This window comes from Schistocerca gregaria, unplaced genomic scaffold (genome assembly GCF_023897955.1).
Source record: "Schistocerca gregaria isolate iqSchGreg1 unplaced genomic scaffold, iqSchGreg1.2 ptg000097l, whole genome shotgun sequence".
Classification (NCBI taxonomy): Eukaryota; Metazoa; Arthropoda; class Insecta; order Orthoptera; family Acrididae; genus Schistocerca; species Schistocerca gregaria.
Genome location: NW_026061713.1, coordinates 2219324 through 2245559, shown reverse-complemented (window position 1 = coordinate 2245559; position 26236 = coordinate 2219324). Strand labels below are relative to the sequence as shown.

General features: G+C 42.8%; 1 protein-coding gene across 1 annotated transcript in view; it reads left to right on the top strand.

The window, feature by feature from the left end:
* The window catches only part of LOC126301744 (integrin beta-like protein 1), a 66960-nt gene that overhangs the window by 33750 nt on the left and 6974 nt on the right, over positions 1–26236 (top strand). Inside the window, exon 4 of the mRNA XM_049991715.1 lies at positions 17441–18617. Coding sequence (XP_049847672.1) covers positions 17441–18379 — 939 coding nt within the window. The 3' untranslated portion in view covers positions 18380–18617. The remainder of the gene's footprint in view (positions 1–17440; positions 18618–26236) is intronic.

Genomic DNA, 26236 nt, shown 5'->3' with positions numbered 1-26236 from the left:
TGTAGAGCTTCTTCGCAAATAAGTGTGTGTCAGTGTAGTGCTTCTTCCCAAATAAGTGTGTGTCAGTGTAGTGCTTCTTCCCAAATAGGTGTGTGTCATTGTAGTGCGTCTTCCCAAATAAGTGTGTATCAGTGTAGTGCTTCTTCCCAAATAGGTGTGTGTCAGTATAGTGCTTCTTCCCATATAGGTGTTTGTCAGTGTAGTCCTTCTTCCTAAATAAGTGTGTGTCCGTGTAGTGCTTCTTCCCAAATATGTGTGTGTCAGTGTAGTGCTTCTTCCCAAATAGGTGTGTGTCAGTGTGGTGCTTCTTCCCAAATAGGTGTTTGTCAGTGTAGTGCTTCTTCTAAAATAGGTGTGTGTGTGTGTAGTGCTTCTTCCCAAATAGGTGTGTGTCAGTGTAGTGCGTCTTCCCAAATAGCTGTGTGTCAGTGTAGTGCTTCTTCCCAAATAGGTGTGTGTCAGTGTAGTGCTTCTTTTCAAATAGGTGTGTGTCTATGTAATGCTTCTTCCCAAATAGGTGTGTGTCTGTGTAGTGCTTCTTCCCAAATAGGTGTGTGTCAGTGTAATGCTTCTTCCCAAATAAGTGTGTGCCAGTGTAGTGCTTCTTCCCAAATAGGTGTGTGTCAGTGTAGTGCTTCTTCCCAAATTGGTGTGTGTCTGTGTAGTGCTTCTTCCCAAATAGGTGTGTGTCTGTGTAGCGCTTCTTCCCAAATAAATGTGTGTCAGTGTAGTGCTTCTTCCCAAATAAGTGTGTGTCAGTGTAGTGCTTATTCCCAATAAGTGTGTGTAAATGTCGAGCTTCTTTGCAAATAAGTGTAAGTCAGTATAGTGCTTCTTCCCAAATAGGTGTGTGTCAGTGTAGAGCTTCTTTTCAAATAGGTGTGTGTCTATGTAATGCTTCTTCCCAAATAGGTGTGTGTCTGTGTAGTGCTTCTTACCAAATAGGTGTGTCAGTGTAGTGCTTCTTCCCAAATAAGTGTGTGTCTGTGCAGTGCTTCTTCCCAAATGGGTGTGTGTCAGTGTAGTGCTTCTTCCCAAATAGGTGTGTGTCTGTGTAGTGCTTCTTCCCAAATAGGTGTGTGTCTGCGTAGCGCTTCTTCCCAAATAAGTGTGTGTCAGTGTAGTGCTTCTTCCCAAATAAGTGTGTGTCTGTGTAGTGCTTCTTCCCAATAAGTGTGTGTAAATGTCGAGCTTCTATGCAAATAAGTGTAAGTCAGTGTAGTGCTTCTTCCCAAATAAGTGTGTGTAAGTGTCGAGCTTCTTCGCAAATAAGTATGAGTCAGTGTAGTTCTTCTTCCCAAATAAGTGTGAGTCAGTGTAGTGATTCTTCACAAATAAGTGTGTGTCAGTGTAGTGCTTCTTATAAAATAAGTGTGTGTCGGTGTAGTGCTTCTTCCCAAACAAGTGTGTGTAAGTGTGGAGCTTCTTCGCAAATAGGTGTGTGTCAGTGTCGTGGTTCTTCCCAAATAGGTGTGTGTCAGTGTAGTGCTTCATCATAAGTAAGTGTGTGTCAGTATAGTGCTTCTTCCCAAATACGTGTGTGTCAGTGTAGTGCTTCTTCCCAAATAGGTGTGTGTCAGTGTAGTGCTTCTTCCCAAATAAGTGTGAGTCAGTGTAGTGCTTCTTCCCAAATAAGTGTGTGTAAGTGTCGAGCTTCTTCGCAAATAAGTGTGAGTCAGTGTAGTGCTTCTTCCCAAATAAGTGTGTGTCAGTGTAGTGCTTCTTCCCAAATAAGTGTGTGCCTGTGTGTTGCTTCTTCCCAAATAGGTGTGTGTCTGTGTAGTGTTTCTTCCCAAACAAGTGTGTGTCAGTGTAGTGCTTCTTCCCAAATATGTGTGTGTCAGTGTAGTGCTTCTTCCCAAATAAGTGTGTGTCCGTGTAGTGCTTCTTCCCAAATAGGTGTGTGTCTGTGTAGTGCTTCTTCCCAAATAGGTGTGTGTCTGTGTAGTGCTTCTTCCCAAATAGGTGTGTGTCTGTGTAGTTCTACTTCCCATATAGGTGTGTGTCTGTGTAGTGCTACTTCCCAAATAGGTGTGTGTCTGTGTCGTGCTTCTTCCCAAATAAGTGTGTGTCAGTGTAGTGCTTCATCCCAAATAAGTGTGTGTCAGTGTAGTGCTTCTTCCCAAATAAGTGTGTGTCTGTGTAGTGCTTCTTCCCAAATAGGTGTGTGCCTGTGTAGTGCTTATTCCCAAATAGGTGTGTGTCAGTGTAGTGCTTATTCCCAAATAGGTGTGTGTCAGTGTAGTGCTTCTTCCCAAATAGGTGTGTGTCAGTGTAGTGCTTCTTCCCAAATAGGTGTGTGTCAGTGTAGTGCTTCTTCCCAAATAAGTGTGTGTCAGTGTAGTGCTTCTTCCCAAATAGGTGTGTGTCAGTATAGTGCTTCTTCCCAAATAGGTGTGTGTCTGTGTAGTGCTTATTCCCAAATAGGTGTGTGTCAGTGTAATGCTTCTTAACAAATAGGTGTGTGTCTGTGTAGAGCTTCTTCCCAAATAGGTGTGTGTCTGTGTAGTGCTTCTTCCCAAATAAGTGTGTGTCAGTGTAGTGCTTCTTCCCAAGTAAGTGTGTGTCACTGTAGTGCTTCTCCCCAGATAAGTGTGTGTAAGTGTCAAGCTTCTTCGCAAATAGGTTTGTGTCAGTGTCGTGCTTCTTCCCAAATAAATGTGTGTAAGTGTAGTGCTTCTTCCCAAATAGGTGTGTGTCAGTGTAGTGATTGTCCCAGAATAGGTGTGTGTCAGTGTAGTGCTTGTCCCCAAATAGGTGTGTGTCAGTGTAGTGCTTCTTCCCAAGTAGGAGTGTGTCAGTGTAGTGCTTCTTCCCAAATAGGTGTGTGTCAGTGTACTGCTTCTTCCCAAATAGGTGTGTGTCAGTGTAGTGCTTCTTCCCAAATAGGTGTGTATCAGTGTAGTGCTTCTTCCCAAATAGGTGTGTGTCTGTGTAGTGCTTCTTCCCAAATAGGTGTGTGTCAGTGTAGTGCTTCTTCCCAAATAGGTGTGTGTCAGTGTAGTGCTTCTTCAAAAGATAGGTGTGTGTCAGTGTAGTGCTTCTTCCCAAATAGGTGTGTGTCAGTATAGTGCTTCTTCCCATATAGGTGTTTGTCAGTGTAGTCCTTCTTCCTAAATAAGTGTGTGTCCGTGTAGTGCTTCTTCCCAAATATGTGTGTGTCAGTGTAGTGCTTCTTCCCAAATAGGTGTGTGTCAGTGTGGTGCTTCTTCCCAAATAGGTGTGTGTCAGTGTAGTGCTTCTTCTAAAATAGGTGTGTGTGTGTGTAGTGCTTCTTCCCAAATAGGTGTGTGTCAGTGTAGTGCGTCTTCCCAAATAGCTGTGTGTCAGTGTAGTGCTTCTTCCCAAATAGGTGTGTGTCAGTGTAGTGCTTCTTTTCAAATAGGTGTGTGTCTATGTAATGCTTCTTCCCAAATAGGTGTGTGTCTGTGTAGTGCTTCTTCCCAAATAGGTGTGTGTCAGTGTAGTGCTTCTTCCCAAATAAGTGTGTGTCTGTGTAGTGCTTCTTCCCAAATAGGTGTGTGTCAGTGTAGTGCTTCTTCCCAAATAAGTGTGTGTCTGTGTAGTGCTTCTTCCCAAATAGGTGTGTGTCTGTGTAGTGCTTCTTCCCAAATAAGTGTGTATCAGTGTAGTGCTTCTTCCCAAGTAAGTGTGTGTAAGTGTAGAGCTTCTTCGCAAATAAGTGTGTGTCAGTGTAGTGCTTCTTCCCAAATAAGTGTGTGTCAGTGTAGTGCTTCTTCCCAAATAAGTGTGTGTCAGTGTAGTGCTTATTCCCAATAAGTGTGTGTAAATGTCGAGCTTCTTTGAAAATAAGTGTAAGTCAGTATAGTGCTTCTTCCCAAATAGGGGTGTGTCAGTGTAGTGCTTCTTTTCAAATAGGTGTGTGTCTATGTAATGCTTCTTCCCAAATAGGTGTGTGTCTGTGTAGTGCTTCTTCCCAAATAGGTGTGTGTCAGTGTAATGCTTCTTCCCAAATAAGTGTGTGTCTGTGTTGTGCTTCTTCCCAAATAGGTGTGTGTCAGTGTAGTGCTTCTTCCCAAATAGGTGTGTGTCAGTGTAGTGCTTGTCTCCAAATAGGTGTGTGTCAGTGTAGTGCTTCTTCCCAAATAGGTGTGTGTCAGTATAGTGCTTCTTCCCATATAGGTGTTTGTCAGTGTAGTCCTTCTTCCTAAATAAGTGTGTGTCCGTGTAGTGCTTCTTCCCAAATATGTGTGTGTCAGTGTAGTGCTTCTTCCCAAATAGGTGTGTGTCAGTGTGGTGCTTCTTCCCAAATAGGTGTGTGTCAGTGTAGTGCTTCTTCTAAAATAGATGTGTGTGTGTGTAGTGCTTCTTCCCAAATAGGTGTGTGTCAGTGTAGTGCGTCTTCCCAAATAGCTGTGTGTCAGTGTAGTGCTTCTTCCCAAATAGGTGTGTGTCAGTGTAGTGCTTCTTTTCAAATAGGTGTGTGTCTATGTAATGCTTCTTCCCAAATATGTGTGTGTCAGTGTAGTGCTTCTTCCCAAATAGGTGTGTGTCAGTGTGGTGCTTCTTCCCAAATAGGTGTGTGTCAGTGTAGTGCTTCTTCTAAAATAGGTGTGTGTGTGTGTAGTGCTTCTTCCCAAATAGGTGTGTGTCAGTGTAGTGCGTCTTCCCAAATAGCTGTGTGTCAGTGTAGTGCTTCTTCCCAAATAGGTGTGTGTCAGTGTAGTGCTTCTTTTCAAATAGGTGTGTGTCTATGTAATGCTTCTTCCCAAATAGGTGTGTGTCTGTGTAGTGCTTCTTCCCAAATAGGTGTGTGTCAGTGTAGTGCTTCTTCCCAAATAAGTGTGTGTCTGTGTAGTGCTTCTTCCCAAATAGGTGTGTGTCAGTGTAGTGCTTCTTCCCAAATAAGTGTGTGTCTGTGTAGTGCTTCTTCCCAAATAGGTGTGTGTCTGTGTAGTGCTTCTTCCCAAATAAGTGTGTATCAGTGTAGTGCTTCTTCCCAAGTAAGTGTGTGTAAGTGTAGAGCTTCTTCGCAAATAAGTGTGTGTCAGTGTAGTGCTTCTTCCCAAATAAGTGTGTGTCAGTGTAGTGCTTCTTCCCAAATAAGTGTGTGTCAGTGTAGTGCTTATTCCCAATAAGTGTGTGTAAATGTCGAGCTTCTTTGAAAATAAGTGTAAGTCAGTATAGTGCTTCTTCCCAAATAGGGGTGTGTCAGTGTAGTGCTTCTTTTCAAATAGGTGTGTGTCTATGTAATGCTTCTTCCCAAATAGGTGTGTGTCTGTGTAGTGCTTCTTCCCAAATAGGTGTGTGTCAGTGTAATGCTTCTTCCCAAATAAGTGTGTGTCTGTGTTGTGCTTCTTCCCAAATAGGTGTGTGTCAGTGTAGTGCTTCTTCCCAAATAGGTGTGTGTCAGTGTAGTGCTTGTCTCCAAATAGGTGTGTGTCAGTGTAGTGCTTCTTCCCAAATAGGTGTGTGTCAGTATAGTGCTTCTTCCCATATAGGTGTTTGTCAGTGTAGTCCTTCTTCCTAAATAAGTGTGTGTCCGTGTAGTGCTTCTTCCCAAATATGTGTGTGTCAGTGTAGTGCTTCTTCCCAAATAGGTGTGTGTCAGTGTGGTGCTTCTTCCCAAATAGGTGTGTGTCAGTGTAGTGCTTCTTCTAAAATAGGTGTGTGTGTGTGTAGTGCTTCTTCCCAAATAGGTGTGTGTCAGTGTAGTGCGTCTTCCCAAATAGCTGTGTGTCAGTGTAGTGCTTCTTCCCAAATAGGTGTGTGTCAGTGTAGTGCTTCTTTTCAAATAGGTGTGTGTCTATGTAATGCTTCTTCCCAAATAGGTGTGTGTCTGTGTAGTGCTTCTTCCCAAATAGGTGTGTGTCAGTGTAGTGCTTCTTCCCAAATAAGTGTGTGTCTGTGTAGTGCTTCTTCCCAAATAGGTGTGTGTCAGTGTAGTGCTTCTTCCCAAATAAGTGTGTGTCTGTGTAGTGCTTCTTCCCAAATAGGTGTGTGTCTGTGTAGTGCTTCTTCCCAAATAAGTGTGTATCAGTGTAGTGCTTCTTCCCAAGTAAGTGTGTGTAAGTGTAGAGCTTCTTCGCAAATAAGTGTGTGTCAGTGTAGTGCTTCTTCCCAAATAAGTGTGTGTCAGTGTAGTGCTTCTTCCCAAATAAGTGTGTGTCAGTGTAGTGCTTATTCCCAATAAGTGTGTGTAAATGTCGAGCTTCTTTGAAAATAAGTGTAAGTCAGTATAGTGCTTCTTCCCAAATAGGGGTGTGTCAGTGTAGTGCTTCTTTTCAAATAGGTGTGTGTCTATGTAATGCTTCTTCCCAAATAGGTGTGTGTCTGTGTAGTGCTTCTTCCCAAATAGGTGTGTGTCAGTGTAATGCTTCTTCCCAAATAAGTGTGTGTCTGTGTTGTGCTTCTTCCCAAATAGGTGTGTGTCAGTGTAGTGCTTCTTCCCAAATAGGTGTGTGTCTCTGTAGTGCTTCTTCCCAAATAGGTGTGTGTCTGTGTAGTGCTTCTTCCCAAATAAGTGTGTGTCAGTGTAGTGCTTCTTCCCAATAAGTGTGTGTAAATGTCGAGCTTCTTTGCAAATAAGTGTAAGTCAGTGTAGTGCTTCTTCCCAAATAAGTGTGTGTAAGTGTCGAGCTTCTTCGCAAATAAGTATGAGTCAGTGTATTTCTTCTTCCCAAAAAAGTGTGAGTCAGTGTAGTGATTCTTCACAAATATGTGTGTGTCAGTGTAGTGCTTCTTCCACAATAAGTGTGTGTCGGTGTAGTGCTTCTTCCCAAATAAGTGTGTGTAAGTGTGGAGCTTCTTCGAAAAATAGGTGTGTGTCAGTGTCGTGGTTCTTCCCAAATAGGTGTGTGTCAGTGTAGTGCTTCATCATAAGTAAGTGTGTGTCAGTATAGTGCTTCTTCCCAAATACGTGTGTGTCAGTGTAGTGCTTCTTCCCAAATAGGTGTGTGTCAGTGTAGTGCTTCTTCCCAAATAAGTGTGTGTCAGTGTAGTGCTTCTTCCCAAATAGGTGTGTGTCTGTGTAGTGCTTCTTCCCAAATAGGTGTGTGTCTGTGTAGTGCTTCTTCCCAAATAAGTGTGTATCAGTGTAGTGCTTCTTCCCAAATATGTGTGTGTCAGTGTAGTGCTTCTTCCCAAATAGGTGTGTGTCAGTGTGGTGCTTCTTCCCAAATAGGTGTTTGTCAGTGTAGTGCTTCTTCTAAAATAGGTGTGTGTGTGTGTAGTGCTTCTTCCCAAATAGGTGTGTGTCAGTGTAGTGCGTCTTCCCAAATAGCTGTGTGTCAGTGTAGTGCTTCTTCCCAAATAGGTGTGTGTCAGTGTAGTGCTTCCTTTCAAATAGGTGTGTGTCTATGTAATGCTTCTTCCCAAATAGGTGTGTGTCTGTGTAGTGCTTCTTCCCAAATAGGTGTGTGTCAGTGTAATGCTTCTTCCCAAATAAGTGTGTGCCAGTGTAGTGCTTCTTCCCAAATAGGTGTGTGTCAGTGTAGTGCTTCTTCCCAAATTGGTGTGTGTCTGTGTAGTGCTTCTTCCCAAATAGGTGTGTGTCTGTGTAGCGCTTCTTCCCAAATAAATGTGTGTCAGTGTAGTGCTTCTTCCCAAATAAGTGTGTGTCAGTGTAGTGCTTATTCCCAATAAGTGTGTGTAAATGTCGAGCTTCTTTGCAAATAAGTGTAAGTCAGTATAGTGCTTCTTCCCAAATAGGTGTGTGTCAGTGTAGAGCTTCTTTTCAAATAGGTGTGTGTCTATGTAATGCTTCTTCCCAAATAGGTGTGTGTCTGTGCAGTGCTTCTTCCCAAATGGGTGTGTGTCAGTGTAGTGCTTCTTCCCAAATAGGTGTGTGTCTGTGTAGTGCTTCTTCCCAAATAGGTGTGTGTCTGCGTAGCGCTTCTTCCCAAATAAGTGTGTGTCAGTGTAGTGCTTCTTCCCAAATAAGTGTGTGTCTGTGTAGTGCTTCTTCCCAATAAGTGTGTGTAAATGTCGAGCTTCTATGCAAATAAGTGTAAGTCAGTGTAGTGCTTCTTCCCAAATAAGTGTGTGTAAGTGTCGAGCTTCTTCGCAAATAAGTATGAGTCAGTGTAGTTCTTCTTCCCAAATAAGTGTGAGTCAGTGTAGTGATTCTTCACAAATAAGTGTGTGTCAGTGTAGTGCTTCTTATAAAATAAGTGTGTGTCGGTGTAGTGCTTCTTCCCAAACAAGTGTGTGTAAGTGTGGAGCTTCTTCGCAAATAGGTGTGTGTCAGTGTCGTGGTTCTTCCCAAATAGGTGTGTGTCAGTGTAGTGCTTCATCATAAGTAAGTGTGTGTCAGTATAGTGCTTCTTCCCAAATACGTGTGTGTCAGTGTAGTGCTTCTTCCCAAATAGGTGTGTGTCAGTGTAGTGCTTCTTCCCAAATAAGTGTGAGTCAGTGTAGTGCTTCTTCCCAAATAAGTGTGTGTAAGTGTCGAGCTTCTTCGCAAATAAGTGTGAGTCAGTGTAGTGCTTCTTCCCAAATAAGTGTGTGTCAGTGTAGTGCTTCTTCCCAAATAAGTGTGTGCCTGTGTGTTGCTTCTTCCCAAATAGGTGTGTGTCTGTGTAGTGTTTCTTCCCAAACAAGTGTGTGTCAGTGTAGTGCTTCTTCCCAAATATGTGTGTGTCAGTGTAGTGCTTCTTCCCAAATAAGTGTGTGTCCGTGTAGTGCTTCTTCCCAAATAGGTGTGTGTCTGTGTAGTGCTTCTTCCCAAATAGGTGTGTGTCTGTGTAGTGCTTCTTCCCAAATAGGTGTGTGTCTGTGTAGTTCTACTTCCCATATAGGTGTGTGTCTGTGTAGTGCTACTTCCCAAATAGGTGTGTGTCTGTGTCGTGCTTCTTCCCAAATAAGTGTGTGTCAGTGTAGTGCTTCTTCCCAAATAAGTGTGTGTCAGTGTAGTGCTTCTTCCCAAATAAGTGTGTGTCTGTGTAGTGCTTCTTCCCAAATAGGTGTGTGCCTGTGTAGTGCTTATTCCCAAATAGGTGTGTGTCAGTGTAGTGCTTATTCCCAAATAGGTGTGTGTCAGTGTAGTGCTTCTTCCCAAATAGGTGTGTGTCAGTGTAGTGCTTCTTCCCAAATAGGTGTGTGTCAGTGTAGTGCTTCTTCCCAAATAAGTGTGTGTCAGTGTAGTGCTTCTTCCCAAATAGGTGTGTGTCAGTATAGTGCTTCTTCCCAAATAGGTGTGTGTCTGTGTAGTGCTTATTCCCAAATAGGTGTGTGTCAGTGTAGTGCTTCTTAACAAATAGGTGTGTGTCTGTGTAGAGCTTCTTCCCAAATAGGTGTGTGTCTGTGTAGTGCTTCTTCCCAAATAAGTGTGTGTCAGTGTAGTGCTTCTTCCCAAGTAAGTGTGTGTCACTGTAGTGCTTCTCCCCAGATAAGTGTGTGTAAGTGTCAAGCTTCTTCGCAAATAGGTTTGTGTCAGTGTCGTGCTTCTTCCCAAATAAATGTGTGTAAGTGTAGTGCTTCTTCCCAAATAGGTGTGTGTCAGTGTAGTGATTGTCCCAGAATAGGTGTGTGTCAGTGTAGTGCTTGTCCCCAAATAGGTGTGTGTCAGTGTAGTGCTTGTCCCCAAATAGGTGTGTGTCAGTGTAGTGCTTCTTCCCAAGTAGGAGTGTGTCAGTGTAGTGCTTCTTCCCAAATAGGTGTGTGTCAGTGTACTGCTTCTTCCCAAATAGGTGTGTGTCAGTGTAGTGCTTCTTCCCAAATAGGTGTGTATCAGTGTAGTGCTTCTTCCCAAATAGGTGTGTGTCTGTGTAGTGCTTCTTCCCAAATAGGTGTGTGTCAGTGTAGTGCTTCTTCCCAAATAGGTGTGTGTCAGTGTAGTGCTTCTTCAAAAGATAGGTGTGTGTCAGTGTAGTGCTTCTTCCCAAATAGGTGTGTGTCAGTGTAGTGCTTCTTCCCAAATAAGTGTGTGTCAGTGTAGTGCTTCTTCCCAAATAGGTGTGTGTCTGTGTAGTGCTTCTTCCCAAATAGGTGTGTGTCTGTGTAGTGCTTCTTCCCAAATAAGTGTGTATCAGTGTAGTGCTTCTTCCCAAGTAAGTGTGTGTAAGTGTAGAGCTTCTTCGCAAATAAGTGTGTCAGTGTAGTGCTTCTTCCCAAATAAGTGTGTGTCAGTGTAGTGCTTCTTCCCAAATAGGTGTGTGTCAGTGTAGTGCTTCTTTTCAAATAGGTGTGTGTCTATGTAATGCTTCTTCCCAAATAGGTGTGTGTCTGTGTAGTGCTTCTTCCCAAATAGGTGTGTGTCAGTGTAGTGCTTCTTCTAAAATAAGTGTGGGTGTGTGTAGTGCTTCTTCCCAAATAAGTGTGTGTCAGTGTAGTGCTTCTTCCCAAATAAGTGTGTGTATGTGTCGAGCTTCTTCGCAAATAAGTTTGAGTCAGTGTAGTGCTTCTTCCCAAATAAGTGTGTGTCAGTGTAGTGCTTCATCCCAAATATTTGTGTGTCAGTGTAGTGATTGTCCCCAAATAGGTGTGTGTCAGTGTAGTGCTTGTCTCCAAATAGGTGTGTGTCAGTGTAGTGCTTCTTCCCAAATAGGTGTGTGTCAGTATAGTGCTTCTTCCCATATAGGTGTTTGTCAGTGTAGTCCTTCTTCCTAAATAAGTGTGTGTCCGTGTAGTGCTTCTTCCCAAATATGTGTGTGTCAGTGTAGTGCTTCTTCCCAAATAGGTGTGTGTCAGTGTGGTGCTTCTTCCCAAATAGGTGTGTGTCAGTGTAGTGCTTCTTCTAAAATAGGTGTGTGTGTGTGTAGTGCTTCTTCCCAAATAGGTGTGTGTCAGTGTAGTGCGTCTTCCCAAATAGCTGTGTGTCAGTGTAGTGCTTCTTCCCAAATAGGTGTGTGTCAGTGTAGTGCTTCTTTTCAAATAGGTGTGTGTCTATGTAATGCTTCTTCCCAAATAGGTGTGTGTCTGTGTAGTGCTTCTTCCCAAATAGGTGTGTGTCAGTGTAGTGCTTCTTCCCAAATAAGTGTGTGTCTGTGTAGTGCTTCTTCCCAAATAGGTGTGTGTCTGTGTAGTGCTTCTTCCCAAATAAGTGTGTATCAGTGTAGTGCTTCTTCCCAAGTAAGTGTGTGTAAGTGTAGAGCTTCTTCGCAAATAAGTGTGTGTCAGTGTAGTGCTTCTTCCCAAATAAGTGTGTGTCAGTGTAGTGCTTCTTCCCAAATAAGTGTGTGTCAGTGTAGTGCTTATTCCCAATAAGTGTGTGTAAATGTCGAGCTTCTTTGAAAATAAGTGTAAGTCAGTATAGTGCTTCTTCCCAAATAGGGGTGTGTCAGTGTAGTGCTTCTTTTCAAATAGGTGTGTGTCTATGTAATGCTTCTTCCCAAATAGGTGTGTGTCTGTGTAGTGCTTCTTCCCAAATAGGTGTGTGTCAGTGTAATGCTTCTTCCCAAATAAGTGTGTGTCTGTGTTGTGCTTCTTCCCAAATAGGTGTGTGTCAGTGTAGTGCTTCTTCCCAAATAGGTGTGTGTCTCTGTAGTGCTTCTTCCCAAATAGGTGTGTGTCTGTGTAGTGCTTCTTCCCAAATAAGTGTGTGTCAGTGTAGTGCTTCTTCCCAATAAGTGTGTGTAAATGTCGAGCTTCTTTGCAAATAAGTGTAAGTCAGTGTAGTGCTTCTTCCCAAATAAGTGTGTGTAAGTGTCGAGCTTCTTCGCAAATAAGTATGAGTCAGTGTATTTCTTCTTCCCAAAAAAGTGTGAGTCAGTGTAGTGATTCTTCACAAATATGTGTGTGTCAGTGTAGTGCTTCTTCCACAATAAGTGTGTGTCGGTGTAGTGCTTCTTCCCAAATAAGTGTGTGTAAGTGTGGAGCTTCTTCGAAAAATAGGTGTGTGTCAGTGTCGTGGTTCTTCCCAAATAGGTGTGTGTCAGTGTAGTGCTTCATCATAAGTAAGTGTGTGTCAGTATAGTGCTTCTTCCCAAATACATGTGTGTCAGTGTAGTGCTTCTTCCCAAATAGGTGTGTGTCAGTGTAGTGCTTCTTCCCAAATAAGTGTGTGTCAGTGTAGTGCTTCTTCCCAAATAGGTGTGTGTCTGTGTAGTGCTTCTTCCCAAATAGGTGTGTGTCTGTGTAGTGCTTCTTCCCAAATAAGTGTGTATCAGTGTAGTGCTTCTTCCCAAGTAAGTGTGTGTAAGTGTAGAGCTTCTTCGCAAATAAGTGTGTGTCAGTGTAGTGCTTCTTCCCAAATAAGTGTGTGTCAGTGTAGTGCTTCTTCCCAAATAGGTGTGTGTCATTGTAGTGCGTCTTCCCAAATAAGTGTGTATCAGTGTAGTGCTTCTTCCCAAATAGGTGTGTGTCAGTATAGTGCTTCTTCCCATATAGGTGTTTGTCAGTGTAGTCCTTCTTCCTAAATAAGTGTGTGTCCGTGTAGTGCTTCTTCCCAAATATGTGTGTGTCAGTGTAGTGCTTCTTCCCAAATAGGTGTGTGTCAGTGTGGTGCTTCTTCCCAAATAGGTGTTTGTCAGTGTAGTGCTTCTTCTAAAATAGGTGTGTGTGTGTGTAGTGCTTCTTCCCAAATAGGTGTGTGTCAGTGTAGTGCGTCTTCCCAAATAGCTGTGTGTCAGTGTAGTGCTTCTTCCGAAATAGGTGTGTGTCAGTGTAGTGCTTCTTTTCAAATAGGTGTGTGTCTATGTAATGCTTCTTCCCAAATAGGTGTGTGTCTGTGTAGTGCTTCTTTCCAAATAGGTGTGTGTCAGTGTAGTGCTTCTTTCCAAATAAGTGTGTGTCTGTGTAGTGCTTCTTCCCAAATAGGTGTGTGACAGTGTAGTGCTTCTTCCCAAATAGGTGTGTGTCTGTGTAGTGCTTCTTCCCAAATAGGTGTGTGTCTATGTAATGCTTCTTCCCAAATAGGTGTGTGTCTGTGTAGTGCTTCTTCCCAAATAGGTGTGTGTCAGTGTAATGCTTCTTCCCAAATAAGTGTCTGTCAGTGTAGTGCTTCTTCCCAAATAAGTGTGTGTCAGTGTAGTGCTTATTCCCAATAAGTGTGTGTAAATGTCGAGCTTCTTTGAAAATAAGTGTAAGTCAGTATAGTGCTTCTTCCCAAATAGGTGTGTGTCAGTGTAGTGCTTCTTTTCAAATAGGTGTGTGTCTATGTAATGCTTCTTCCCAAATAGGTGTGTGTCTGTGTAGTGCTTCTTCCCAAATAGGTGTGTGTCAGTGTAATGCTTCTTCCCAAATAAGTGTGTGTCTGTGTTGTGCTTCTTCCCAAATAGGTGTGTGTCAGTGTAGTGCTTCTTCCCAAATAGGTGTGTGTCTCTGTAGTGCTTCTTCCCAAATAGGTGTGTGTCTGTGTAGTGCTTCTTCCCAAATAGGTGTGTGTCTGCATAGCGCTTACTCCCAAATAAATGTGTGTCAGTGTAGTGCTTCTTCCCAAATAAGTGTGTGTCAGTGTAGTGCTTCTTCCCAATAAGTGTGTGTAAATGTCGAGCTTCTTTGCAAATAAGTGTAAGTCAGTGTAGTGCTTCTTCCCAAATAAGTGTGTGTAAGTGTCGAGCTTCTTCGCAAATAAGTATGAGTCAGTGTAGTTCTTCTTCCCAAAAAAGTGTGAGTCAGTGTAGTGATTCTTCACAAATATGAGTGTGTCAGTGTAGTGCTTCTTCCACAATAAGTGTGTGTCGGTGTAGTGCTTCTTCCCAAATAAGTGTGTGTAAGTGTGGAGCTTCTTCGCAAATAGGTGTGTGTCAGTGTCGTGGTTCTTCCCAAATAGGTGTGTGTCAGTGTAGTGCTTCATCATAAGTAAGTGTGTGTCAGTATAGTGCTTCTTCCCAAATACGTGTGTGTCAGTGTAGTTCTTCTTCCCAAATAAGTGTGTGTCAGTGTAGTGCTTCTTCCCAAATAAGTGTGAGTCAGTGTAGTGCTTCTTTCCAAATAAGTGTGTGTAAGTGTCGAGCTTCTTCGCAAATAAGTGTGAGTCAGTGTAGTGCTTCTTCCCAAATAAGTGTGTGTCTGTGTAGTGCTTCTTCCCAAATAGGTGTGTGTCTGTGTAGTGTTTCTTCCCAAACAAGTGTTTGTCAGTGTAGTGCTTCTTCCCAAATACGTGTGTGTCAGTGTAGTGCTTCTTCCCAAATAAGTGTGTGTCCGTGTAGTGCTTCTTCCCAAATAGGTGTGTGTCAGTGTAGTGCTTCTTCCCAAATAGGTGTGTGTCAGTGTAGTGCTTCTTCCCAAATAAGTGTGTGTCAGTGTAGTCCTTCTTCCCAAATAAGTGTGTGTCCGTGTAGTGCTTATTCCCAAATAGGTGTGTGTCAGTGTAGTGCTTCTTCCCAAATAGGTGTGTGTCAGTGTAGTGCTTCTTCCCAAATAGTTGTGTGTCAGTGTAGTGCTTCTTCTAAAATAGGTGTATGTCTGTGTGTAGTGCTTCTTCCCAAATAGGTGTGTGTCAGTGTAGTGCTTCTTCCCAAATAGGTGTGTGTCAGTGTAGTGCTTCTTTTCAAATAGGTGTGTGTCTATGTAATGCTTCTTCCCAAATAGGTGTGTGTCAGTGTAGTGCTTATTCCCAAATAGGTGTGTGTCAGTGTTGTGCTTCTTCCCAAATAGGTGTGTGTCTGTGTAGTGCTTCTTCCCAAATAAGAGCGTATCAGTGTAGTGCTTCTTCCCAAGTAAGTGTGTGTAAGTGTCGAGCTTCTTCGCAAATAAGTGTGTGTCAGTGTAGTGCTTCTTCCCAAATAAGTGTGTGTCAGTGTAGTGCTTGTTCCCAAATAAGTGTGTGTCAGTGTAGTGCTTCTTCCCAAATAAGTGTGTGTCAGTGTAGTGCTTCTTCCCAAATAGGTTTGTGTCAGTGTAGTGCTTCTTCAAAAATAAGTGTGTGTCAGTGTAGTGCGTCTTCCCAAATAGCTGTGTGTCAGTGTAGTGCTTCTTCCCAAATAGGTGTGTGTCAGTGTAGTGCTTCTTTTCAAATACGTGTGTGTCTATGTAATGCTTCTTCCCAAATAGGTGTGTGTCTGTGTAGTGCTTCTTCCCAAATAGGTGTGTGTCAGTGTAATGCTTCTTCCCAAATAAGTGTGTGTCAGTGTAGTGCTTCTTCCCAAATAGGTGTGTGTCAGTGTAGTGCTTCTTCCCAAATTGGTGTGTGTCTGTGTAGTGCTTCTTCCCAAATAGGTGTGTGTCTGTGTAGCGCTTCTTCCCAAATAAATGTGTGTCAGTGTAGTGCTTCTTCCCAAATAAGTGTGTGTCAGTGTAGTGCTTATTCCCAATAAGTGTGTGTAAATGTCGAGCTTCTTTGCAAATAAGTGTAAGTCAGTATAGTGCTTCTTCCCAAATAGGTGTGTGTCAGTGTAGAGCTTCTTTTCAAATAGGTGTGTGTCTATGTAATGCTTCTTCCCAAATAGGTGTGTGTCTGTGTAGTGCTTCTTACCAAATAGGTGTGTCAGTGTAGTGCTTCTTCCCAAATAAGTGTGTGTCTGTGCAGTGCTTCTTCCCAAATGGGTGTGTGTCAGTTTAGTGCTTCTTCCCAAATAGGTGTGTGTCTGTGTAGTGCTTCTTCCCAAATAGGTGTGTGTCTGCGTAGCGCTTCTTCCCAAATAAGTGTGTGTCAGTGTAGTGCTTCTTCCCAAATAGGTGTGTGTCTGTGTAGTGCTTCTTCCCAAATATGTGTGTGTCTGTGTAGTGCTTCTTCCCAAATAGGTGTGTGCCTGTTTAGTGCTTCTTCCCAAATAGGTGTGTGTCAGTGTAGTGCTTCTTCCCAAATAGGTGTGTGTCAGTGTAGTGCTTCTTCCCAAATAAGTGTGTGTCAGTGTAGTCCTTCTTCCCAAATAAGTGTGTGTCCGTGTAGTGCTTATTCCCAAATAGGTGTGTGTCAGTGTAGTGCTTCTTCCCAAATAGGTGTGTGTCAGTGTAGTGCTTCTTCCCAAATAGTTGTGTGTCAGTGTAGTGCTTCTTCTAAAATAGGTGTATGTCTGTGTGTAGTGCTTCTTCCCAAATAGGTGTGTGTCAGTGTAGTGCTTCTTCCCAAATAGGTGTGTGTCAGTGTAGTGCCTCTTTTCAAATAGGTGTGTGTCTATGTAATGCTTCTTCCCAAATAGGTGTGTGTCAGTGTAGTGCTTATTCCCAAATAGGTGTGTGTCAGTGTTGTGCTTCTTCCCAAATAGGTGTGTGTCTGTGTAGTGCTTCTTCCCAAATAAGAGCGTATCAGTGTAGTGCTTCTTCCCAAGTAAGTGTGTGTAAGTGTCGAGCTTCTTCGCAAATAAGTGTGTGTCAGTGTAGTGCTTCTTCCCAAATAAGTGTGTGTCAGTGTAGTGCTTGTTCCCAAATAAGTGTGTGTCAGTGTAGTGCTTCTTCCCAAATAAGTGTGTGTCAGTGTAGTGCTTCTTCCCAAATAGGTTTGTGTCAGTGTAGTGCTTCTTCAAAAATAAGTGTGTGTCAGTGTAGTGCGTCTTCCCAAATAGCTGTGTCAGTGTAGTGCTTCTTCCCAAATAGGTGTGTGTCAGTGTAGTGCTTCTTTTCAAATACGTGTGTGTCTATGTAATGCTTCTTCCCAAATAGGTGTGTGTCTGTGTAGTGCTTCTTCCCAAATAGGTTTGTGTCAGTGTAATGCTTCTTCCCAAATAAGTGTGTGTCAGTGTAGTGCTTCTTCCCAAATAGGTGTGTGTCAGTGTAGTGCTTCTTCCCAAATTGGTGTGTGTCTGTGTAGTGCTTCTTCCCAAATAGGTGTGTGTCTGTGTAGCGCTTCTTCCCAAATAAATGTGTGTCAGTGTAGTGCTTCTTCCCAAATAAGTGTGTGTCAGTGTAGTGCTTATTCCCAATAAGTGTGTGTAAATGTCGAGCTTCTTTGCAAATAAGTGTAAGTCAGTATAGTGCTTCTTCCCAAATAGGTGTGTGTCAGTGTAGAGCTTCTTTTCAAATAGGTGTGTGTCTATGTAATGCTTCTTCCCAAATAGGTGTGTGTCTGTGTAGTGCTTCTTACCAAATAGGTGTGTCAGTGTAGTGCTTCTTCCCAAATAAGTGTGTGTCTGTGCAGTGCTTCTTCCCAAATGGGTGTGTGTCAGTGTAGTGCTTCTTCCCAAATAGGTGTGTGTCTGTGTAGTGCTTCTTCCCAAATAGGTGTGTGTCTGCGTAAAGCTTCTTCCCAAATAAGTGTGTGTCAGTGTAGTGCTTCTTCCCAAATAAGTGTGTGTCTGTGTAGTGCTTCTTCCCAATAAGTGTGTGTAAATGTCGAGCTTCTATGCAAATAAGTGTAAGTCAGTGTAGTGCTTCTTCCCAAATAAGTGTGTGTAAGTGTCGAGCTTCTTCGCAAATAAGTATGAGTCAGTGTAGTTCTTCTTCCCAAATAAGTGTGAGTCAGTGTAGTGATTCTTCACAAATAAGTGTGTGTCAGTGTAGTGCTTCTTATAAAATAAGTGTGTGTCGGTGTAGTGCTTCTTCCCAAACAAGTGTGTGTAAGTGTGGAGCTTCTTCGCAAATAGGTGTGTGTCAGTGTCGTGGTTCTTCCCAAATAGGTGTGTGTCAGTGTAGTGCTTCATCATAAGTAAGTGTGTGTCAGTATAGTGCTTCTTCCCAAATACGTGTGTGTCAGTGTAGTGCTTCTTCCCAAATAGGTGTGTGTCAGTGTAGTGCTTCTTCCCAAATAAGTGTGAGTCAGTGTAGTGCTTCTTCCCAAATAAGTGTGTGTAAGTGTCGAGCTTCTTCGCAAATAAGTGTGAGTCAGTGTAGTGCTTCTTCCCAAATAAGTGTGTGTCAGTGTAGTGCTTCTTCCCAAATAAGTGTGTGCCTGTGTGTTGCTTATTCCCAAATAGGTGTGTGTCTGTGTAGTGTTTCTTCCCAAACAAGTGTGTGTCAGTGTAGTGCTTCTTCCCAAATACGTGTGTGTCAGTGTAGTGCTTCTTCCCAAATAAGTGTGTGTCCGTGTAGTGCTTCTTCCCAAATAGGTGTGTGTCTGTGTAGTGCTTCTTCCCAAATAGGTGTGTGTCTGTGTAGTGCTTCTTCCCAAATAGGTGTGTGTCTGTGTAGTTCTACTTCCCATATAGGTGTGTGTCTGTGTAGTGCTACTTCCCAAATAGGTGTGTGTCTGTGTCGTGCTTCTTCCCAAATAAGTGTGTGTCAGTGTAGTGCTTCTTCCCAAATAAGTGTGTGTCAGTGTAGTGCTTCTTCCCAAATAAGTGTGTGTCTGTGTAGTGCTTCTTCCCAAATAGGTGTGTGCCTGTGTAGTGCTTATTCCCAAATAGGTGTGTGTCAGTGTAGTGCTTATTCCCAAATAGGTGTGTGTCAGTGTAGTGCTTCTTCCCAAATAGGTGTGTGTCAGTGTAGTGCTTCTTCCCAAATAGTTGTGTGTCAGTGTAGTGCTTCTTCCCAAATAAGTGTGTGTCAGTGTAGTGCTTCTTCCCAAATAGGTGTGTGTCAGTATAGTGCTTCTTCCCAAATAGGTGTGTGTCTGTGTAGTGCTTATTCCCAAATAGGTGTGTGTCAGTGTAGTGCTTCTTAACAAATAGGTGTGTGTCTGTGTAGAGCTTCTTCCCAAATAGGTGTGTGTCTGTGTAGTGCTTCTTCCCAAATAAGTGTGTGTCAGTGTAGTGCTTCTTCCCAAGTAAGTGTGTGTCACTGTAGTGCTTCTCCCCAGATAAGTGTGTGTAAGTGTCAAGCTTCTTCGCAAATAGGTTTGTGTCAGTGTCGTGCTTCTTCCCAAATAAATGTGTGTAAGTGTAGTGCTTCTTCCCAAATAGGTGTGTGTCAGTGTAGTGATTGTCCCAGAATAGGTGTGTGTCAGTGTAGTGCTTGTCCCCAAATAGGTGTGTGTCAGTGTAGTGCTTGTCCCCAAATAGGTGTGTGTCAGTGTAGTGCTTCTTCCCAAGTAGGAGTGTGTCAGTGTAGTGCTTCTTCCCAAATAGGTGTGTGTCAGTGTACTGCTTCTTCCCAAATAGGTGTGTGTCAGTGTAGTGCTTCTTCCCAAATAGGTGTGTATCAGTGTAGTGCTTCTTCCCAAATAGGTGTGTGTCTGTGTAGTGCTTCTTCCCAAATAGGTGTGTGTCAGTGTAGTGCTTCTTCCCAAATAGGTGTGTGTCAGTGTAGTGCTTCTTCAAAAGATAGGTGTGTGTCAGTGTAGTGCTTCTTCCCAAATAGGTGTGTGTCAGTGTAGTGCTTCTTCCCAAATTAGTGTGTGTCAGTGTAGTGCTTCTTCCCAAATAGGTGTGTGTCTGTGTAGTGCTTCTTCCCAAATAGGTGTGTGTCTGTGTAGTGCTTCTTCCCAAATAAGTGTGTATCAGTGTAGTGCTTCTTCCCAAGTAAGTGTGTGTAAGTGTAGAGCTTCTTCGCAAATAAGTGTGTGTCAGTGTAGTGCTTCTTCCCAAATAAGTGTGTGTCAGTGTAGTGCTTCTTCCCAAATAGGTGTGTGTCAGTGTAGTGCTTCTTTTCAAATAGGTGTGTGTCTATGTAATGCTTCTTCCCAAATAGGTGTGTGTCTGTGTAGTGCTTCTTCCCAAATAGGTGTGTGTCAGTGTAGTGCTTCTTCTAAAATAAGTGTGTGTGTGTGTAGTGCTTCTTCCCAAATAAGTGTGTGTCAGTGTAGTGCTTCTTCCCAAATAAGTGTGTGTATGTGTCGAGCTTCTTCGCAAATAAGTTTGAGTCAGTGTAGTGCTTCTTCCCAAATAAGTGTGTGTCAGTGTAGTGCTTCATCCCAAATATTTGTGTGTCAGTGTAGTGATTGTCCCCAAATAGGTGTGTGTCAGTGTAGTGCTTGTCTCCAAATAGGTGTGTGTCAGTGTAGTGCTTCTTCCCAAATAGGTGTGTGTCAGTATAGTGCTTCTTCCCATATAGGTGTTTGTCAGTGTAGTCCTTCTTCCTAAATAAGTGTGTGTCCGTGTAGTGCTTCTTCCCAAATATGTGTGTGTCAGTGTAATGCTTCTTCCCAAATAGGTGTGTGTCAGTGTGGTGCTTCTTCCCAAATAGGTGTGTGTCAGTGTAGTGCTTCTTCTAAAATAGGTGTGTGTGTGTGTAGTGCTTCTTCCCAAATAGGTGTGTGTCAGTGTAGTGCGTCTTCCCAAATAGCTGTGTGTCAGTGTAGTGCTTCTTCCCAAATAGGTGTGTGTCAGTGTAGTGCTTCTTTTCAAATAGGTGTGTGTCTATGTAATGCTTCTTCCCAAATAGGTGTGTGTCTGTGTAGTGCTTCTTCCCAAATAGGTGTGTGTCAGTGTAGTGCTTCTTCCCAAATAAGTGTGTGTCTGTGTAGTGCTTCTTCCCAAATAGGTGTGTGTCAGTGTAGTGCTTCTTCCCAAATAAGTGTGTGTCTGTGTAGTGCTTCTTCCCAAATAGGTGTGTGTCTGTGTAGTGCTTCTTCCCAAATAAGTGTGTATCAGTGTAGTGCTTCTTCCCAAGTAAGTGTGTGTAAGTGTAGAGCTTCTTCGCAAATAAGTGTGTGTCAGTGTAGTGCTTCTTCCCAAATAAGTGTGTGTCAGTGTAGTGCTTCTTCCCAAATAAGTGTGTGTCAGTGTAGTGCTTATTCCCAATAAGTGTGTGTAAATGTCGAGCTTCTTTGAAAATAAGTGTAAGTCAGTATAGTGCTTCTTCCCAAATAGGGGTGTGTCAGTGTAGTGCTTCTTTTCAAATAGGTGTGTGTCTATGTAATGCTTCTTCCCAAATAGGTGTGTGTCTGTGTAGTGCTTCTTCCCAAATAGGTGTGTGTCAGTGTAATGCTTCTTCCCAAATAAGTGTGTGTCTGTGTTGTGCTTCTTCCCAAATAGGTGTGTGTCAGTGTAGTGCTTCTTCCCAAATAGGTGTGTGTCTCTGTAGTGCTTCTTCCCAAATAGGTGTGTGTCTGTGTAGTGCTTCTTCCCAAATAAGTGTGTGTCAGTGTAGTGCTTCTTCCCAATAAGTGTGTGTAAATGTCGAGCTTCTTTGCAAATAAGTGTAAGTCAGTGTAGTGCTTCTTCCCAAATAAGTGTGTGTAAGTGTCGAGCTTCTTCGCAAATAAGTATGAGTCAGTGTATTTCTTCTTCCCAAAAAAGTGTGAGTCAGTGTAGTGATTCTTCACAAATATGTGTGTGTCAGTGTAGTGCTTCTTCCACAATAAGTGTGTGTCGGTGTAGTGCTTCTTCCCAAATAAGTGTGTGTAAGTGTGGAGCTTCTTCGAAAAATAGGTGTGTGTCAGTGTCGTGGTTCTTCCCAAATAGGTGTGTGTCAGTGTAGTGCTTCATCATAAGTAAGTGTGTGTCAGTATAGTGCTTCTTCCCAAATACGTGTGTGTCAGTGTAGTGCTTCTTCCCAAATAAGTGTGTGTCAGTGTAGAGCTTCTTCCCAAATAAGTGTGAGTCAGTGTAGTGCTTCTTCCCAAATAAGTGTGTGTAAGTGTAGAGCTTCTTCGCAAATAAGTGTGAGTCAGTGTAGTGCTTCTTCCCAAATAAGTGTGTGTCAGTGTAGTGCTTCTTCCCAAATAAGTGTGTGTCTGTGTAGTGCTTCTTCCCAAATAGGTGTGTGTCTGTGTAGTGTTTCTTCCCAAACAAGTGTTTGTCAGTATAGTGCTTCTTCCCAAATACGTGTGTGTCAGTGTAGTGCTTCTTCCCAAATAAGTGTGTGTCCGTGTAGTGCTTCTTCCCAAATAGGTGTGTGTCAGTGTAGTGCTTCTTCCCAAATAAGTGTGTGTCAGTGTACTCCTTCTTCCCAAATAAGTGTGTGTCCGTGTAGTGCTTATTCCCAATTAGGTGTGTGTCAGTGTAGTGCTTCTTCCCAAATAGGTGTGTGTCAGTGTAGTGCTTCTTCAAAAGATAGGTGTGTGTCAGTGTAGTGCTTCTTCCCAAATAGGTGTGTGTCAGTGTAGTGCTTCTTCCCAAATAAGTGTGTGTCAGTGTAGTGCTTCTTCCCAAATAGGTGTGTGTCTGTGTAGTGCTTCTTCCCAAATAGGTGTGTGTCTGTGTAGTGCTTCTTCCCAAATAAGTGTGTATCAGTGTAGTGCTTCTTCCCAAGTAAGTGTGTGTAAGTGTAGAGCTTCTTCGCAAATAAGTGTGTGTCAGTGTAGTGCTTCTTCCCAAATAAGTGTGTGTCAGTGTAGTGCTTCTTCCCAAATAGGTGTGTGTCAGTGTAGTGCGTCTTCCCAAATAAGTGTGTATCAGTGTAGTGCTTCTTCCCAAATAGGTGTGTGTCAGTATAGTGCTTCTTCCCATATAGGTGTTTGTCAGTGTAGTCCTTCTTCCTAAATAAGTGTGTGTCCGTGTAGTGCTTCTTCCCAAATATGTGTGTGTCAGTGTAGTGCTTCTTCCCAAATAGGTGTGTGTCAGTGTGGTGCTTCTTCCCAAATAGGTGTGTGTCAGTGTAGTGCTTCTTCTAAAATAGGTGTGTGTGTGTATAGTGCTTCTTCCCAAATAGGTGTGTGTCAGTGTAGTGCGTCTTCCCAAATAGCTGTGTGTCAGTGTAGTGCTTCTTCCCAAATAGGTGTGTGTCAGTGTAGTGCTTCTTTTCAAATAGGTGTGTGTCTATGTAATGCTTCTTCCCAAATAGGTGTGTGTCTGTGTAGTGCTTCTTCCCAAATAGGTGTGTGTCAGGGTAGTGCTTCTTCCCAAATAAGTGTGTGTCAGTGTAGTGCTTCTTCCCAAATAAGTGTGTGTCAGTGTAGTGCTTATTCCCAATAAGTGTGTGTAAATGTCGAGCTTCTTTGAAAATAAGTATAAGTCAGTATAGTGCTTCTTCCCAAATAGGTGTGTGTCAGTGTAGTGCTTCTTTTCAAATAGGTGTGTGTCTATGTAATGCTTCTTCCCAAATAGGTGTGTGTCTGTGTAGTGCTTCTTCCCAAATAGGTGTGTGTCAGTGTAATGCTTCTTCCCAAATAAGTGTGTGTCTGTGTTGTGCTTCTTCCCAAATAGGTGTGTGTCAGTGTAGTGCTTCTTCCCAAATAGGTGTGTGTCTCTGTAGTGCTTCTTCACAAATAGGTGTGTGTCTGTGTAGTGCTTCTTCCCAAATAGGTGTGTGTCTGCATAGCGCTTCCTCCCAAATAAATGTGAGTCAGTGTAGTGCTTCTTCCCAAATAAGTGTGTGTCAGTGTAGTGCTTCTTCCCAATAAGTGTGTGTAAATGTCGAGCTTCTTTGCAAATAAGTGTAAGTCAGTGTAGTGCTTCTTCCCAAATAAGTGTGTGTAAGTGTCGAGCTTCTTCGCAAATAAGTATGAGTCAGTGTATTTCTTCTTCCCAAAAATGTGTGAGTCAGTGTAGTGATTCTTCACAAATATGTGTGTGTCAGTGTAGTCCTTCTTCCACAATAAGTGTGTGTCGGTGTAGTGCTTCTTCCCAAATAAGTGTGTGTAAGTGTGGAGCTTCTTCGCAAATAGGTGTGTGTCAGTGTCGTGGTTCTTCCCAAATAGGTGTGTGTCAGTGTAGTGCTTCATCATAAGTAAGTGTGTGTCAGTATAGTGCTTCTTCCCAAATACGTGTGTGTCAGTGTAGTGCTTCTTCCCAAATAAGTGTGTGTCAGTGTAGTGCTTCTTCCCAAATAAGTGTGTGTAAGTGTCGAGCTTCTTCGCAAATAAGTATGAGTCAGTGTATTTCTTCTTCCCAAAAAAGTGTGAGTCAGTGTAGTGATTCTTCACAAATATGTGTGTGTCAGTGTAGTGCTTCTTCCACAATAAGTGTGTGTCGGTGTAGTGCTTCTTCCCAAATAAGTGTGTGTAAGTGTGGAGCTTCTTCGCAAATAGGTGTGTGTCAGTGTCGTGGTTCTTCCCAAATAGGTGTGTGTCAGTGTAGTGCTTCATCATAAGTAAGTGTGTGTCAGTATAGTGCTTCTTCCCAAATACGTGTGTGTCAGTGTAGTGCTTCTTCCCAAATAAGTGTGTGTCAGTGTAGTGCTTCTTCCCAAATAAGTGTGAGTCAGTGTAGTGCTTCTTCCCAAATAAGTGTGTGTAAGTGTAGAGCTTCTTCGCAAATAAGTGTGAGTCAGTGTAGTGCTTCTTCCCAAATAAGTGTGTGTCAGTGTAGTGCTTCTTCCCAAATAAGTGTGTGTCTGTGTAGTGCTTCTTCCCAAATAGGTGTGTGTCTGTGTAGTGTTTCTTCCCAAACAAGTGTTTGTCAGTATAGTGCTTCTTCCCAAATACGTGTGTGTCAGTGTAGTGCTTCTTCCCAAATAAGTGTGTGTCCGTGTAGTGCTTCTTCCCAAATAGGTGTGTGTCTGTGTAGTGCTTCTTCCCAAATAGGTGTGTGTCTGTGTAGTGCTTCTTCCCAAATAGGTGTGTGCCTGTTTAGTGCTTCTTCCCAAATAGGTGTGTGTCAGTGTAGTGCTTCTTCCCAAATAGGTGTGTGTCAGTGTAGTGCTTCTTCCCAAATAAGTGTGTGTCAGTGTAGTCCTTCTTCCCAAATAAGTGTGTGTCCGTGTAGTGCTTATTCCCAATTAGGTGTGTGTCAGTGTAGTGCTTCTTCCCAAATAGGTGTGTGTCAGTGTAGTGCTTCTTCAAAAGATAGGTGTGTGTCAGTGTAGTGCTTCTTCCCAAATAGGTGTGTGTCAGTGTAGTGCTTCTTCCCAAATAAGTGTGTGTCAGTGTAGTGCTTCTTCCCAAATAGGTGTGTGTCTGTGTAGTGCTTCTTCCCAAATAGGTGTGTGTCTGTGTAGTGCTTCTTCCCAAATAAGTGTGTATCAGTGTAGTGCTTCTCCCCAAGTAAGTGTGTGTAAGTGTAGAGCTTCTTCGCAAATAAGTGTGTGTCAGTGTAGTGCTTCTTCCCAAATAAGTGTGTGTCAGTGTAGTGCTTCTTCCCAAATAGGTGTGTGTCAGTGTAGTGCGTCTTCCCAAATAAGTGTGTATCAGTGTAGTGCTTCTTCCCAAATAGGTGTGTGTCAGTATAGTGCTTCTTCCCATATAGGTGTTTGTCAGTGTAGTCCTTCTTCCTAAATAAGTGTGTGTCCGTGTAGTGCTTCTTCCCAAATATGTGTGTGTCAGTGTAGTGCTTCTTCCCAAATAGGTGTGTGTCAGTGTGGTGCTTCTTCCCAAATAGGTGTGTGTCAGTGTAGTGCTTCTTCTAAAATAGGTGTGTGTGTGTGTAGTGCTTCTTCCCAAATAGGTGTGTGTCAGTGTAGTGCGTCTTCCCAAATAGCTGTGTGTCAGTGTAGTGCTTCTTCCCAAATAGGTGTGTGTCAGTGTAGTGCTTCTTTTCAAATAGGTGTGTGTCTATGTAATGCTTCTTCCCAAATAGGTGTGTGTCTGTGTAGTGCTTCTTCCCAAATAGGTGTGTGTCAGTGTAGTGCTTCTTCCCAAATAAGTGTGTGTCTGTGTAGTGCTTCTTCCCAAATAGGTGTGTGTCAGTGTAGTGCTTCTTCCCAAATAGGTGTGTGTCTGTGTAGTGCTTCTTCCCAAATAGGTGTGTGTCTGTGTAGCGCTTCTTCCCAAATAAGTGTCTGTCAGAGTAGTGCTTCTTCCCAAATAAGTGTGTGTCAGTGTAGTGCTTATTCCCAATAAGTGTGTGTAAATGTCGAGCTTCTTTGAAAATAAGTGTAAGTCAGTATAGTGCTTCTTCCCAAATAGGTGTGTGTCAGTGTAGTGCTTCTTTTCAAATAGGTGTGTGTCTATGTAATGCTTCTTCCCAAATAGGTGTGTGTCTGTGTAGTGCTTCTTCCCAAATAGGTGTGTGTCAGTGTAATGCTTCTTCCCAAATAAGTGTGTGTCTGTGTTGTGCTTCTTCCCAAATAGGTGTGTGTCAGTGTAGTGCCTCTTCCCAAATAGGTGTGTGTCTCTGTAGTGCTTCTTCCCAAATAGGTGTGTGTCTGTGTAGTGCTTCTTCCCAAATAGGTGTGTGTCTGCATAGCGCTTCCTCCCAAATAAATGTGTGTCACTGTAGTGCTTCTTCCCAAATAAGTGTGTGTCAGTGTAGTGCTTCTTCCCAATAAGTGTGTGTAAATGTCGAGCTTCTTTGCAAATAAGTGTAAGTCAGTGTAGTGCTTCTTCCCAAATAAGTGTGTGTAAGTGTCGAGCTTCTTCGCAAATAAGTATGAGTCAGTGTATTTCTTCTTCCCAAAAAAGTGTGAGTCAGTGTAGTGATTCTTCACAAATATGTGTGTGTCAGTGTAGTGCTTCTTCCACAATAAGTGTGTGTCGGTGTAGTGCTTCTTCCCAAATAAGTGTGTGTAAGTGTGGAGCTTCTTCGCAAATAGGTGTGTGTCAGTGTCGTGGTTCTTCCCAAATAGGTGTGTGTCAGTGTAGCGCTTCATCATAAGTAAGTGTGTGTCAGTATAGTGCTTCTTCCCAAATACGTGTGTGTCAGTGTAGTGCTTCTTCCCAAATAAGTGTGTGTCAGTGTAGTGCTTCTTCCCAAATAAGTGTGAGTCAGTGTAGTGCTTCTTCCCAAATAAGTGTGTGTAAGTGTAGAGCTTCTTCGCAAAT